The following is a 16,275-nucleotide window of genomic DNA, read 5'->3' as shown; positions in this document are numbered from 1 at the left end:
CTGATGAACCCTTACAGTAAGGGGGAAGAAGGAGATAACAATGGCTGATAAGTAGCACAAGTGTGTGGAAACTCTTTCATGGTTATTAATATTGGACTATGTACCCAGTTATGTGCTGGTTTTTGATATTGGGAGAAGCGTGGATTAATACCGCGATCGTGTGGGATTTCTGAACGGTGATTTGCTGTTCCGTTATCTAACGTTATCGTGCAACCATTGGCCTGTTGCTCCATTAGTGGCACTTATGTCATATGACCACATGACTTATGGGCACCGTGCAATAGCGACATTTATCATTGATTTTCATTGTCTGAACTGTCGCCCCAAAGATGACTAATAATGTGAATAGAAACTATGGCTAGATCACTTTTGATGGGGTATTAATGTGACCTTATATTTTTCCGGAATCTCTCCTGGAATATACAGCAATAACTACAAGATATTCATCTATTAGACTCTGGGGACTACCGTCTATAGTTTTGTGTATATTTCAGTGTGTACGATGCTCAGGTGCATTAGGGTTCTTAGGGTGCGGGGGTGCCATCACGTCGACAACTAGGGTGCCAACCTCCACTGGTAGCTAGGGTGAAGCTAGGGAGACATTAGCCCTTAAAGTTACTATACTTTTTTTTCCCTTCATTTTTTGCACTTTTAATTTTTTTTAATGATAAGTATTTTTGATCCTTTTAAATTTATTAGGTCTTTTTCTGGTGTTAAATATTGAGACCCTAGCATTTCAGTAAGAAGGTCAGAAGCATAGACCATGGTCTCCTGTGTCCCCCCCAATGAAGCGACAGAGAAAGAGATAAAGGTGGGCTCTGATTACACTGGGGTTGTCCATCACACTGGTCAGATTAAGGTGCGTGCGAGCCCCCACAGGTACGACACAGCCCCCCGCGGCCGTGTAAAGGTCAGGGTCAGAATCAATCACAGATAACATAAAAATCTGTTTAATAAAACGATTGTCCTGTGGGGGGCAGCACTGTACATAGCATCAGAGTCCGGGGTCCTCATCTATCCCACCACAGGGAGAGTAGGGATCATTCTAAGAGTCCAGAGCTGGGGGAGGGAGTCAACAGCGCTCCAGGTGCTGACGCCAGGGGCCCGCAGTGCTCCAGGTGCTGACGCCAGGGGCCCGCAGTGCTCCAGGTGCTGACGCCAGGGGCCCGCAGTGCTCCAGGTGCTGACGCCAGGGGCCCGCAGTGCTCCAGGTGCTGACGCCAGGGGCCCGCAGTGCTCCAGGTGCTGACGCCAGGGGCCCGCAGTGCTCCAGGTGCTGACGCCAGGGGCCCGCAGTGCTCCAGGTGCTGACGCCAGGGGCCCGCAGTGCTCCAGGTGCTGACGCCAGGGGCCCGCAGTGCTCCAGGTGCTGACGCCAGGGGCCCGCAGTGCTCCAGGTGCTGACGCCAGGGGCCCGCAGTGCTCCAGGTGCTGACGCCAGGGGCCCGCAGTGCTCCAGGTGCTGACGCCAGGGGCCCGCAGTGCTCCAGGTGCTGACGCCAGGGGCCCGCAGTGCTCCAGGTGCTGACGCCAGGGGCCCGCAGTGCTCCAGGTGCTGACGCCAGGGGCCCGCAGTGCTCCAGGTGCTGACGCCAGGGGCCCGCAGTGCTCCAGGTGCTGACGCCAGGGGCCCGCAGTGCTCCAGGTGCTGACGCCAGGGGCCCGCAGTGCTTCGACCGCTCACACCAGGGGCCCGCAGTGCTCCAGGTGTTCACACCAAAGGCCCGCACTGCTCCAGGTGCTCACGCCAGGGGCCCGCAGAGCTCCGACCGCTCACGCCAGGTCACACCAGGGGCCCACGGTGCTCTGGTCACGCCATGTGCGCTCGGGGGGGTGTCACACCAGGGTCAGGAGCATCTTTTCCTTCTTTTTCCGTTTTTTCTTCCTTTCCTCGAACCTTTCGGTGGCATCAGCAAAAAATAGAATTTCTTCTTTGGCTTCGATCTCTCTCTTCAAGAACTGCAGGGCGGCCATGTTCACCCCCATTACATCCTGAGAAGGTCAGAGAGAGAGTCACAAGATGAACAGGAAATACACGGAGTGCCAGGAAACCGTGCGATCAGGGGACCTACCCGAACCTCCGACACCCGCGAGATGGTGCAGCTCTTCAGATCCTCCATGACGCCCAGCAGCATGTGGTTACTGGTGATCTCCCCAAAATGGATCCTGGTGATGGATCAGGAGAAAACAGGGAGATCAATGTCGTGACCATGACACATTCACCCCAACAATCTAGAGCACCACTGCATTGTCAGCCCCTAACGCCCCATATAGTGGACCCCCACAGTACAAACATACAGCTCCCCCCGATATATCCAGCTCCTCTGCACCCCAGGACCCATCCCATGACTAACCTGAGCAAGAAAAAGAGGCAGCGGCAGATTAATTCCACGTCCTGACTGCGCCGCATATAATCCCGGAAGAGAGTCAGCAGATCCGGGACGTAGGAGAACGGAAGAACCAGGAGAGACTCCTCCAGCTCGCTGCAGAGGAGACCGTACGTTACAAACCAGAGGCCACACCACCATCCCCCACAACGGCCGCCTGACCCCACTGGTCAATTACAGTTTATAAAATCTACTTAAACATTTTACAACAAAATGTGTTCTGTTCTGGCGCTGTCATACTCTGTACAGCCACTAGATGTCAGTAATAAAGACCGTGTGCCGTCGTTCTCTGTGCGGCCACTAGATGTCAGTAATAAACTCTGCGTGCCGTCATACTCTGTGCGGCCACTAGATGTCAGTAATAAACACCATGTGCCGTCGTTCTCTGTGCGGCCACTAGATGTCAGTAATAAACTCTGCGTGCCGTCATACACTGTGCGGCCACTAGATGTCAGTAATAAACACCATGTGCCGTCATACTCTGTGCGGCCACTAGATGTCAGTAATAAACACCATGTGCCGTCGTTCTCTGTGCGGCCACTAGATGTCAGTAATAAAGACCGTGTGCCGTCATACTCTGTGCGGCCACTAGATGTCAGTAATAAACACCATGTGCCGTCGTTCTCTGTGCGGCCACTAGATGTCAGTAATAAAGACCGTGTGCCGTCATACTCTGTGCGGCCACTAGATGTCAGTAATAAAGACCGTGTGCCGTCGTTCTCTGTGCGGCCACTAGATGTCAGTAATAAAGACCGTGTGCCGTCATACTCTGTGCGGCCACTAGATGTCAGTAATAAAGACCGTGTGTCGTCATACTCTGTGCGGCCACTAGATGTCAGTAATAAAGACCGTGTGTCGTCATACTCTGTGCGGCCACTAGATGTCAGTAATAAAGACCGTGTGTCGTCATACTCTGTGCGGCCACTAGATGTCAGTAATAAAGACCGTGTGTCGCCATACTCTGTGCGACCACTAGATGTCAGTAATAAAGACCGTGTGTCGTCATACTCTGTGCGACCACTAGATGTCAGTAATAAAGACAGTGTGTCGTCATACTCTGTGCGACCACTAGATGTCAGTAATAAAGACCGTGTGTCGTCATACTCTGTGCGACCACTAGATGTCAGTAATAAAGACAGTGTGTCGTCATACTCTGTGCGACCACTAGATGTCAGTAATAAAGACCGTGTGCCGTCATACTCTGTGCGGCCACTAATGTCAGTAATAAAGACCATGTGCCGTCGTTCTCTGTGCGACCACTAGATGTCAGTAATAAAGACCGTGTGCCGTCATACTCTGTGCGGCCACTAGATGTCAGTAATAAAGACCGTGTGTCGTCATACTCTGTGCGGCCACTAGATGTCAGTAATAAAGACCGTGTGCCGTCGTTCTCTGTGCGGCCACTAATGTCAGTAATAAAGACCATGTGCCGTCGTTCTCTGTGCGACCACTAGATGTCAGTAATAAAGACCGTGTGCCGTCATACTCTGTGCGGCCACTAGATGTCAGTAATAAACACCATGTGCCGTCGTTCTCTGTGCGGCCACTAGATGTCAGTAATAAAGACCGTGTGCCGTCATACTCTGTGCGGCCACTAGATGTCAGTAATAAAGACCGTGTGTCGTCATACTCTGTGCGGCCACTAGATGTCAGTAATAAAGACCGTGTGTCGTCATACTCTGTGCGGCCACTAGATGTCAGTAATAAAGACCGTGTGTCGTCATACTCTGTGCGGCCACTAGATGTCAGTAATAAAGACCGTGTGTCGCCATACTCTGTGCAGCCACTAGATGTCAGTAATAAAGACCGTGTGCCGTCATACTCTGTGCGACCAGTAAATGTCAGTAATAAAGACCGTGTGTCGTCATACTCTGTGCAGCCACTAGATGTCAGTAATAAAGACCGTGTGTCGTCATACTCTGTGCAGCCACTAGATGTCAGTAATAAAGACCGTGTGTCGTCATACTCTGTACGGCCACTAGATGTCAGTAATAAAGACCGTGTGTCGTCATACTCTGTGCAGCCACTAGATGTCAGTAATAAAGACCGTGTGCCGTCATACTCTGTGCAGCCACTAGATGTCAGTAATAAAGACCGTGTGTCGCCATACTCTGTGCAGCCACTAGATGTCAGTAATAAAGACCGTGTGTCGTCATACTCTGTGCGACCACTAGATGTCAGTAATAAAGACCGTGTGTCGCCATACTCTGTGCAGCCACTAGATGTCAGTAATAAAGACCGTGTGTCGTCATACTCTGTGCGACCACTAGATGTCAGTAATAAAGACCGTGTGTCGTCATACTCTGTGCGACCACTAGATGTCAGTAATAAAGACCGTGTGCCGTCATACTCTGTGCAGCCACTAGATGTCAGTAATAAAGACCGTGTGTCGTCATACTCTGTGCGACCACTAGATGTCAGTAATAAAGACCGTGTGTCGCCATACTCTGTGCAGCCACTAGATGTCAGTAATAAAGACCGTGTGTCGTCATACTCTGTGCAGCCACTAGATGTCAGTAATAAAGACCGTGTGCCGTCATACTCTGTGCAGCCACTAGATGTCAGTAATAAAGACCGTGTGCCGTCATACTCTGTGCAGCCACTAGATGTCAGTAATAAAGACCGTGTGTCGTCATACTCTGTGCGACCACTAGATGTCAGTAATAAAGACCGTGTGTCGCCATACTCTGTGCAGCCACTAGATGTCAGTAATAAAGACCGTGTGTCGTCATACTCTGTGCGACCACTAGATGTCAGTAATAAAGACCGTGTGTCGTCATACTCTGTGCAGCCACTAGATGTCAGTAATAAAGACCGTGTGTCGTCATACTCTGTGCAGCCACTAGATGTCAGTAATAAAGACCGTGTGTCGTCATACTCTGTGCGGCCACTAGATGTCAGTAATAAAGACCGTGTGTCGTCATACTCTGTACAGCCACTAGATGTCAGTAATAAAGACCGTGTGTCGTCATACTCTGTGCGACCACTAGATGTCAGTAATAAAGACCGTGTGCCGTCATACTCTGTGCGGCCACTAGATGTCAGTAATAAAGACCGTGTGTCGTCATACTCTGTGCGACCACTAGATGTCAGTAATAAAGACCATGTGCCGTCGTTCTCTGTGCAGCCACTAGATGTCAGTAATAAAGACCGTGTGTCGTCATACTCTGTGCGGCCACTAGATGTCAGTAATAAAGACCGTGTGTCGTCATACTCTGTGCGGCCACTAGATGTCAGTAATAAAGACCGTGTGTCGTCATACTCTGTGCGGCCACTAGATGTCAGTAATAAAGACCGTGTGTCGTCATACTCTGTGCGACCACTAGATGTCAGTAATAAAGACAGTGTGTCGTCATACTCTGTGCAGCCACTAGGTGTCAGTAATAAAGACAGTGTGTCGTCATACTCTGTGCGGCCTCTAGATGTCAGTAATAAAGACCGTGTGCCGTCATACTCTGTGCAGCCACTAGATGTCAGTAATAAAGACCGTGTGCCGTCATACTCTGTGCGGCCACTAGATGTCAGTAATAAAGACCGTGTGCCGTCATACTCTGTGCAGCCACTAGATGTCAGTAATAAAGACCGTGTGCCGTCATACTCTGTGCGGCCACTAGATGTCAGTAATAAAGACAGTGTGTCGTCATACTCTGTGCAGCCACTAGATGTCAGTAATAAAGACCGTGTGCCGTCATACTCTGTGCAGCCACTAGATGTCAGTAATAAAGACCGTGTGCCGTCATACTCTGTGCGGCCACTAGATGTCAGTAATAAAGACCGTGTGCCGTCATACTCTGTACGACCACTAGATGTCAGTAATAAAGACCGTGTGTCGTCATACTCTGTGCGACCACTAGATGTCAGTAATAAAGACCGTGTGCCGTCATACTCTGTGCAGCCACTAGATGTCAGTAATAAAGACCGTGTGTCGTCATACTCTGTACAGCCACTAGATGTCAGTAATAAAGACCGTGTGTCGTCATACTCTGTGCAGCCACTAGATGTCAGTAATAAAGACCGTGTGTCGTCATACTCTGTACAGCCACTAGATGTCAGTAATAAAGACCGTGTGTCGTCATACTCTGTGCAGCCACTAGATGTCAGTAATAAAGACCGTGTGTCGTCATACTCTGTGCGGCCACTAGATGTCAGTAATAAAGACCGTGTGTCGCCATACTCTGTGCGACCACTAGATGTCAGTAATAAAGACCGTGTGTCGTCATACTCTGTGCGACCACTAGATGTCAGTAATAAAGACAGTGTGTCGTCATACTCTGTGCGACCACTAGATGTCAGTAATAAAGACCGTGTGCCGTCGTTCTCTGTGCGGCCACTAATGTCAGTAATAAAGACCATGTGCCGTCGTTCTCTGTGCGACCACTAGATGTCAGTAATAAAGACCGTGTGCCGTCATACTCTGTGCGGCCACTAGATGTCAGTAATAAAGACCGTGTGTCGTCATACTCTGTGCGGCCACTAGATGTCAGTAATAAAGACCGTGTGTCGTCATACTCTGTGCGGCCACTAGATGTCAGTAATAAAGACCGTGTGTCGCCATACTCTGTGCAGCCACTAGATGTCAGTAATAAAGACCGTGTGCCGTCATACTCTGTGCGACCAGTAAATGTCAGTAATAAAGACCGTGTGTCGTCATACTCTGTGCAGCCACTAGATGTCAGTAATAAAGACCGTGTGTCGTCATACTCTGTGCAGCCACTAGATGTCAGTAATAAAGACCGTGTGTCGTCATACTCTGTACGGCCACTAGATGTCAGTAATAAAGACCGTGTGTCGTCATACTCTGTGCAGCCACTAGATGTCAGTAATAAAGACCGTGTGCCGTCATACTCTGTGCAGCCACTAGATGTCAGTAATAAAGACCGTGTGTCGCCATACTCTGTGCAGCCACTAGATGTCAGTAGTAAAGACCGTGTGCCGTCATACTCTGTGCAGCCACTAGATGTCAGTAATAAAGACCGTGTGTCGCCATACTCTGTGCAGCCACTAGATGTCAGTAATAAAGACCGTGTGTCGCCATACTCTGTGCAGCCACTAGATGTCAGTAATAAAGACCGTGTGTCGTCATACTCTGTGCGACCACTAGATGTCAGTAATAAAGACCGTGTGTCGCCATACTCTGTGCAGCCACTAGATGTCAGTAATAAAGACCGTGTGTCGTCATACTCTGTGCGACCACTAGATGTCAGTAATAAAGACCGTGTGTCGTCATACTCTGTACAGCCACTAGATGTCAGTAATAAAGACCGTGTGTCGTCATACTCTGTACAGCCACTAGATGTCAGTAATAAAGACCGTGTGTCGTCATACTCTGTACAGCCACTAGATGTCAGTAATAAAGACCGTGTGTCGTCATACTCTGTGCGTCCACTAGATGTCAGTAATAAAGACCGTGTGCCGTCATACTCTGTGCGGCCACTAGATGTCAGTAATAAAGACCGTGTGTCGTCATACTCTGTGCGACCACTAGATGTCAGTAATAAAGACCATGTGCCGTCGTTCTCTGTGCAGCCACTAGATGTCAGTAATAAAGACCGTGTGTCGTCATACTCTGTGCGGCCACTAGATGTCAGTAATAAAGACCGTGTGTCGTCATACTCTGTGCGGCCACTAGATGTCAGTAATAAAGACCGTGTGTCGTCATACTCTGTGCGGCCACTAGATGTCAGTAATAAAGACCGTGTGCCGTCATACTCTGTACGACCACTAGATGTCAGTAATAAAGACCGTGTGCCGTCATACTCTGTGCAGCCACTAGATGTCAGTAATAAAGACCGTGTGCCGTCATACTCTGTGCGGCCACTAGATGTCAGTAATAAAGACCGTGTGTCGTCATACTCTGTACAGCCACTAGATGTCAGTAATAAAGACCGTGTGTCGTCATACTCTGTGCAGCCACTAGATGTCAGTAATAAAGACCGTGTGTCGTCATACTCTGTGCGGCCACTAGATGTCAGTAATAAAGACCGTGTGTCGTCATACTCTGTGCGACCACTAGATGTCAGTAATAAAGACCGTGTGCCGTCATACTCTGTGCGGCCACTAGATGTCAGTAATAAAGACCGTGTGCCGTCATACTCTGTACGACCACTAGATGTCAGTAATAAAGACCGTGTGTCGTCATACTCTGTGCAGCCACTAGATGTCAGTAATAAAGACCGTGTGTCGCCATACTCTGTGCGGCCACTAGATGTCAGTAATAAAGACCGTGTGTCGCCATACTCTGTACGACCACTAGATGTCAGTAATAAAGACCGTGTGTCGTCATACTCTGTGCGGCCACTAGATGTCAGTAATAAAGACCGTGTGCCGTCATACTCTGTGCAGCCACTAGATGTCAGTAATAAAGACCGTGTGTCGTCATACTCTGTGCGGCCACTAGATGTCAGTAATAAAGACCGTGTGCCGTCATACTCTGTGCAGCCACTAGATGTCAGTAATAAAGACCGTGTGCCGTCATACTCTGTGCGGCCACTAGATGTCAGTAATAAAGACCATGTGCCGTCATACTCTGTACGACCACTAGATGTCAGTAATAAAGACCGTGTGCCGTCATACTCTGTGCGGCCACTAGATGTCAGTAATAAAGACCGTGTGCCGTCATACTCTGTGCGGCCACTAGATGTCAGTAATAAAGACCGTGTGTCGCCATACTCTGTGCGACCAGTAAATGTCAGTAATAAAGACCGTGTGTCGTCATACTCTGTGCGGCCACTAGATGTCAGTAATAAAGACCGTGTGTCGTCATACTCTGTGCAGCCACTAGATGTCAGTAATAAAGACCGTGTGTCGTCATACTCTGTGCGGCCACTAGATGTCAGTAATAAAGACCGTGTGCCGTCATACTCTGTGCAGCCACTAGATGTCAGTAATAAAGACCGTGTGCCGTCATACTCTGTGCGACCACTAGATGTCAGTAATAAAGACCGTGTGTCGTCATACTCTGTGCGGCCACTAGATGTCAGTAATAAAGACCGTGTGCCGTCATACTCTGTGCGTCCACTAGATGTCAGTAATAAAGACCGTGTGTCGTCATACTCTGTGCGGCCACTAGATGTCAGTAATAAAGACCGTGTGTCGTCATACTCTGTGCAGCCACTAGATGTCAGTAATAAAGACCGTGTGCCGTCATACTCTGTGCGGCCACTAGATGTCAGTAATAAAGACCGTGTGTCGTCATACTCTGTGCGGCCACTAGATGTCAGTAATAAAGACCGTGTGCCGTCATACTCTGTGCGGCCACTAGATGTCAGTAATAAAGACCGTGTGTCGTCATACTCTGTGCGGCCACTAGATGTCAGTAATAAAGACCGTGTGTCGTCATACTCTGTGCAGCCACTAGATGTCAGTAATAAAGACTGTGTGCCGTCATACTCTGTGCGGCCACTAGATGTCAGTAATAAAGACCGTGTGTCGTCATACTCTGTGCAGCCACTAGATGTCAGTAATAAAGACCGTGTGTCGTCATACTCTGTGCGACCACTAGATGTCAGTAATAAAGACCGTGTGTCGTCATACTCTGTGCAGCCACTAGATGTCAGTAATAAAGACCGTGTGCCGTCATACTCTGTGCGGCCACTAGATGTCAGTAATAAAGACCGTGTGTCGCCATACTCTGTGCAGCCACTAGATGTCAGTAATAAAGACCGTGTGTCGTCATACTCTGTGCGGCCACTAGATGTCAGTAATAAAGACCGTGTGTCGTCATTCTCTGTGCAGCCACTAGATGTCAGTAATAAAGACAGTGTGTCGTCATACTCTGTGCGGCCACTAGATGTCAGTAATAAAGACCGTGTACCATCATACTCTGTGCGACCACTAGATGTCAGTAATAAAGACCGTGTGTCGTCATACTCTGTGCGGCCAATAGATGTCAGTAATAAAGACCGTGTGTCGTCATACTCTGTGCAGCCACTAGATGTCAGTAATAAAGACCGTGTGTCGTCATTCTCTGTGCAGCCACTAGATGTCAGTAATAAAGACAGTGTGTCGTCATACTCTGTGCGGCCACTAGATGTCAGTAATAAAGACCGTGTACCATCATACTCTGTGCGTCCACTAGATGTCAGTAATAAAGACCGTGTGTCGTCATACTCTGTGCAGCCACTAGATGTCAGTAATAAAGACCGTGTGCCGTCATACTCTGTGCGGCCACTAGATGTCAGTAATAAAGACCGTGTGTCGTCATACTCTGTGCAGCCACTAGATGTCAGTAATAAAGACCGTGTGCCGTCATACTCTGTGCGGCCACTAGATGTCAGTAATAAAGACCGTGTGTCGTCATACTCTGTGCGGCCACTAGATGTCAGTAATAAAGACCGTGTGCCGTCATACTCTGTGCGACCACTAGATGTCAGTAATAAAGACCGTGTGCCATCATACTCTGTGCGGCCACTAGATGTCAGTAATAAAGACCGTGTGTCGTCATACTCTGTGCAGCCACTAGATGTCAGTAATAAAGACCGTGTGTCGTCATACTCTGTGCGACCACTAGATGTCAGTAATAAAGACCGTGTGTCGCCATACTCTGTGCAGCCACTAGGTGTCAGTAATAAAGACCGTGTGTCGTCATACTCTGTGCGACCACTAGATGTCAGTAATAAAGACCGTGTGCCATCATACTCTGTGCGGCCACTAGGTGTCAGTAATAAAGACCGTGTGCCGTCATACTCTGTGCAGCCACTAGATGTCAGTAATAAAGACCGTGTGCCGTCATACTCTGTGCAGCCACTAGATGTCAGTAATAAAGACCGTGTGTCGTCATACTCTGTGCAGCCACTAGATGTCAGTAATAAAGACCGTGTGCCGTCATACTCTGTGCGACCACTAGATGTCAGTAATAAAGACCGTGTGCCGTCATACTCTGTGCAGCCACTAGATGTCAGTAATAAAGACCGTGTGTCGTCATACTCTGTGCGACCACTAGATGTCAGTAATAAAGACAGTGTGTCGTCATACTCTGTGCAGCCACTAGGTGTCAGTAATAAAGACCGTGTGTCGTCATACTCTGTGCGACCACTAGATGTCAGTAATAAAGACCGTGTGCCATCATACTCTGTGCGGCCACTAGGTGTCAGTAATAAAGACCGTGTGCCGTCATACTCTGTGCAGCCACTAGATGTCAGTAATAAAGACCGTGTGCCGTCATACTCTGTGCAGCCACTAGATGTCAGTAATAAAGACCGTGTGTCGTCATACTCTGTGCAGCCACTAGATGTCAGTAATAAAGACCGTGTGCCGTCATACTCTGTGCGACCACTAGATGTCAGTAATAAAGACCGTGTGCCGTCATACTCTGTGCAGCCACTAGATGTCAGTAATAAAGACCGTGTGTCGTCATACTCTGTGCGACCACTAGATGTCAGTAATAAAGACCGTGTGCCGTCATACTCTGTACGACCACTAGATGTCAGTAATAAACACCATGTGCCGTCATACTCTGTGCGGCCACTAGATGTCAGTAATGAAGTCCGTGTGTCGTCATACTCTGTGCGGCCACTAGATGTCAGTAATAAAGACCGTGTGTCGTCATACTCTGTGCGACCACTAGATGTCAGTAATAAAGACCGTGTGTCGTCATACTCTGTGCGACCACTAGATGTCAGTAATAAAGACCGTGTACCGTCATACTCTGTGCGACCAGTAATTGTCAGTAATAAAGACCGTGTGTCGTCATACTCTGTGCGGCCTCTAGATGTCAGTAATAAAGACCGTGTGCCGTCATACTCTGTGCGACCACTAGATGTCAGTAATAAAGACCGTGTGCCGTCATACTCTGTACGACCACTAGATGTCAGTAATAAACACCATGTGCCGTCATACTCTGTGCGGCCACTAGATGTCAGTAATAAAGACCGTGTGCCGTCATACTCTGTACGACCACTAGATGTCAGTAATGAAGTCCGTGTGTCGTCATACTCTGTGCGGCCACTAGATGTCAGTAATAAAGACCGTGTGCCGTCATACTCTGTGCAGCCACTAGATGTCAGTAATAAAGACCGTGTGCCGTCATACTCTGTGCAGCCACTAGATGTCAGTAATAAAGACCGTGTGCCGTCATACTCTGTACGACCACTAGATGTCAGTAATAAACACCATGTGCCGTCATACTCTGTGCGGCCACTAGATGTCAGTAATAAAGACCGTGTGCCGTCATACTCTGTACGACCACTAGATGTCAGTAATAAAGACCGTGTGTCGTCATACTCTGTGCAGCCACTAGATGTCAGTAATAAAGACCGTGTGCCGTCATACTCTGTACGATCACTAGATGTCAGTAATAAACACCATGTGCCGTCATACTCTGTGCGGCCACTAGATGTCAGTAATGAAGTCCGTGTGTCGTCATACTCTGTGCGTCCACTAGATGTCAGTAATAAAGACCGTGTGCCGTCATACTCTGTGCAGCCACTAGATGTCAGTAATAAAGACCATGTGCCGTCATACTCTGTGCGGCCTCTAGATGTCAGTAATAAAGACCGTGTGCCGTCATACTCTGTGCGACCACTAGATGTCAGTAATAAAGACCGTGTGCCGTCATACTCTGTGCAGCCACTAGATGTCAGTAATAAAGACCGTGTGCCGTCATACTCTGTGCGGCCTCTAGATGTCAGTAATAAAGACCGTGTGTCGTCATACTCTGTGCGACCACTAGATGTCAGTAATAAAGACCATGTGTCGCCATACTCTGTGCGACCACTAGATGTCAGTAATAAAGACCGTGTGTCGCCATACTCTGTGCGGCCACTAAATGTCAGTAATAAAGACCATGTGCCGTCATACTCTGTGCGACCACTAGATGTCAGTAATAAAGACCATGTGTCGCCATACTCTGTGCGACCACTAGATGTCAGTAATAAAGACCGTGTGCCGTCATACTCTGTGCAGCCACTAGATGTCAGTAATAAAGACCGTGTGCCGTCATACTCTGTGCGACCACTAGATGTCAGTAATAAAGACCGTGTGTCGTCATACTCTGTGCAGCCACTAGATGTCAGTAATAAAGACCGTGTGCCGTCATACTCTGTGCGGCCACTAGATGTCAGTAATAAAGACCGTGTGCCGTCATACTCTGTACGACCACTAGATGTCAGTAATAAAGACCGTGTGTCGCCATACTCTGTGCAGCCACTAGATGTCAGTAATAAAGACCGTGTGCCGTCATACTCTGTGCGGCCACTAGATGTCAGTAATAAAGACCGTGTGTCGTCATACTCTGTGCAGCCACTAGATGTCAGTAATAAAGACCGTGTGCCGTCATACTCTGTGCAGCCACTAGATGTCAGTAATAAAGACCGTGTGCCGTCATACTCTGTGCGGCCACTAGATGTCAGTAATAAAGACCGTGTGCCGTCATACTCTGTGCGGCCACTAGATGTCAGTAATAAAGACCGTGTGTCGTCATACTCTGTGCAGCCACTAGATGTCAGTAATAAAGACCGTGTGTCGTCATACTCTGTGCAGCCACTAGATGTCAGTAATAAAGACCGTGTGCCGTCATACTCTGTGCGGCCACTAGATGTCAGTAATAAAGACCGTGTGCCGTCATACTCTGTACGACCACTAGATGTCAGTAATAAAGACCGTGTGTCGTCATACTCTGTGCGGCCACTAGATGTCAGTAATAAAGACCGTGTGTCGTCATACTCTGTGCAGCCACTAGATGTCAGTAATAAAGACCGTGTGCCGTCATACTCTGTGCGGCCACTAGATGTCAGTAATAAAGACCGTGTGTCGTCATACTCTGTGCGGCCACTAGATGTCAGTAATAAAGACCGTGTGTCGCCATACTCTGTACGGCCACTAGATGTCAGTAATAAAGACCGTGTGTCGTCATACTCTGTGCGGCCACTAGATGTCAGTAATAAAGACCGTGTGTCGCCATACTCTGTACGGCCACTAGATGTCAGTAATAAAGACCGTGTGTCGCCATACTCTGTACGGCCACTAGATGTCAGTAATAAAGACCGTGTGCCGTCATACTCTGTGCGACCACTAGATGTCAGTAATAAACACCGTGTGCCGTCATACTCTGTGCGACCACTAGATGTCAGTAATAAAAACCGTGTGCCGTCATACTCTGTGCGGCCACTAGATGTCAGTAATAAAGACCGTGTGTCGCCATACTCTGTACGGCCACTAGATGTCAGTAATAAAGACCGTGTGCCGTCATACTCTGTGCGACCACTAGATGTCAGTAATAAAGACCGTGTGTCGTCATACTCTGTGCGGCCACTAGATGTCAGTAATAAAGACCGTGTGCCGTCATACTCTGTGCGGCCACTAGATGTCAGTAATAAAGACCATGTGCCGTCATACTCTGTGCGGCCACTAGATGTCAGTAATAAAGACCGTGTGCCGTCATACTCTGTGCGGCCACTAGATGTCAGTAATAAAGACCGTGTGTCGTCATACTCTGTGCGGCCACTAGATGTCAGTAATAAAGACCGTGTGTCGTCATACTCTGTGCGGCCACTAGATGTCAGTAATAAAGACCGTGTGTCGTCATACTCTGTGCGGCCACTAGATGTCAGTAATAAAGACCGTGTGCCGTCATACTCTGTGCGGCCACTAGATGTCAGTAATAAAGACCGTGTGCCGTCATACTCTGTGCGGCCACTAGATGTCAGTAATGAAGACCGTGTGTCGTCATACTCTGTGCGGCCACTAGATGTCAGTAATAAAGACCGTGTGTCTTCATACTCTGTGCAGCCACTAGATGTCAGTAATAAAGACCGTGTGCCGTCATACTCTGTACGACCACTAGATGTCAGTAATAAAGACCGTGTGCCGTCATACTCTGTACGACCACTAGATGTCAGTAATAAAGACCGTGTGTCGTCATACTCTGTGCGGCCACTAGATGTCAGTAATAAAGACCGTGTGCCGTCATACTCTGTGCGACCACTAGATGTCAGTAATAAAGACCGTGTGTCGTCATACTCTGTACAGCCACTAGATGTCAGTAATAAAGACCGTGTGCCGTCATACTCTGTGCGACCACTAGATGTCAGTAATAAAGACCGTGTGTCGTCATACTCTGTGCAGCCACTAGATGTCAGTAATAAAGACCGTGTGCCGTCATACTCTGTGCAGCCACTAGATGTCAGTAATAAAGACCGTGTGTCGTCATACTCTGTGCGGCCTCTAGATGTCAGTAATAAAGACCGTGTGTCGTCATACTCTGTGCGGCCACTAGATGTCAGTAATAAAGACCGTGTGTCGTCATACTCTGTGCGGCCTCTAGATGTCAGTAATAAAGACCGTGTGTCGCCATACTCTGTGCGACCACTAGTTGTCAGTAATAAAGACCGTGTGTCGCCATACTCTGTGCGGCCACTAGATGTCAGTAATAAAGACCGTGTACCGTCATACTCTGTGCGGCCACTAGATGTCAGTAATAAACACCGTGTGCCATCATACTCTGTGCGGCCACTAGATGTCAGTAATAAAGACCGTGTGTCGTCATACTCTGTGCGACCACTAGATGTCAGTAATAAAGACCGTGTGTCGCCATACTCTGTACAGCCACTAGATGTCAGTAATAATGACCATGTGTCGTCATACTCTGTGCGACCACTAGATGTCAGTAATAAAGACCGTGTGCCGTCATACTCTGTACGACCACTAGATGTCAGTAATAAAGACCGTGTGCCGTCATACTCTGTGCGGCCACTAGATGTCAGTAATAAAGACCGTGTGCCGTCATACTCTGTGCGACCACTAGATGTCAGTAATAAAGACCGTGTGTCGCCATACTCTGTACAGCCACTAGATGTCAGTAATAAAGACCGTGTGCCGTCATACTCTGTGCGGCCACTAGATGTCAGTAATAAAGACCATGTGCCATCATACTCTGTGCGGCCACTAGATG

At 48.5% G+C, this 16,275-nt stretch overlaps 1 protein-coding gene across 1 annotated transcript in view; it reads right to left on the bottom strand.

Moving 5' to 3' along the window:
- Positions 1-934: 934 nt before the first annotated feature.
- Positions 935-16,275, bottom strand: part of WDR3 (WD repeat domain 3) — a 59,841-nt gene continuing 44,500 nt past the window's right edge. The window contains exons 25-27 of the mRNA XM_069760451.1: positions 2,355-2,483; positions 2,073-2,166; positions 935-1,992 (exon numbers count right to left, since the gene is read on the bottom strand). Coding sequence (XP_069616552.1) covers positions 1,837-1,992; positions 2,073-2,166; positions 2,355-2,483 — 379 coding nt within the window. The 3' untranslated portion in view covers positions 935-1,836. The remainder of the gene's footprint in view (positions 1,993-2,072; positions 2,167-2,354; positions 2,484-16,275) is intronic.

The sequence above is a fragment of the Ranitomeya imitator genome, chromosome 3, assembly GCF_032444005.1.
Source record: "Ranitomeya imitator isolate aRanImi1 chromosome 3, aRanImi1.pri, whole genome shotgun sequence".
Classification (NCBI taxonomy): domain Eukaryota; kingdom Metazoa; phylum Chordata; class Amphibia; order Anura; family Dendrobatidae; genus Ranitomeya; species Ranitomeya imitator.
The sequence above is the reverse complement of the archived record's forward strand: the minus strand, read 5'-3'. Positions and strand labels throughout refer to the sequence as shown.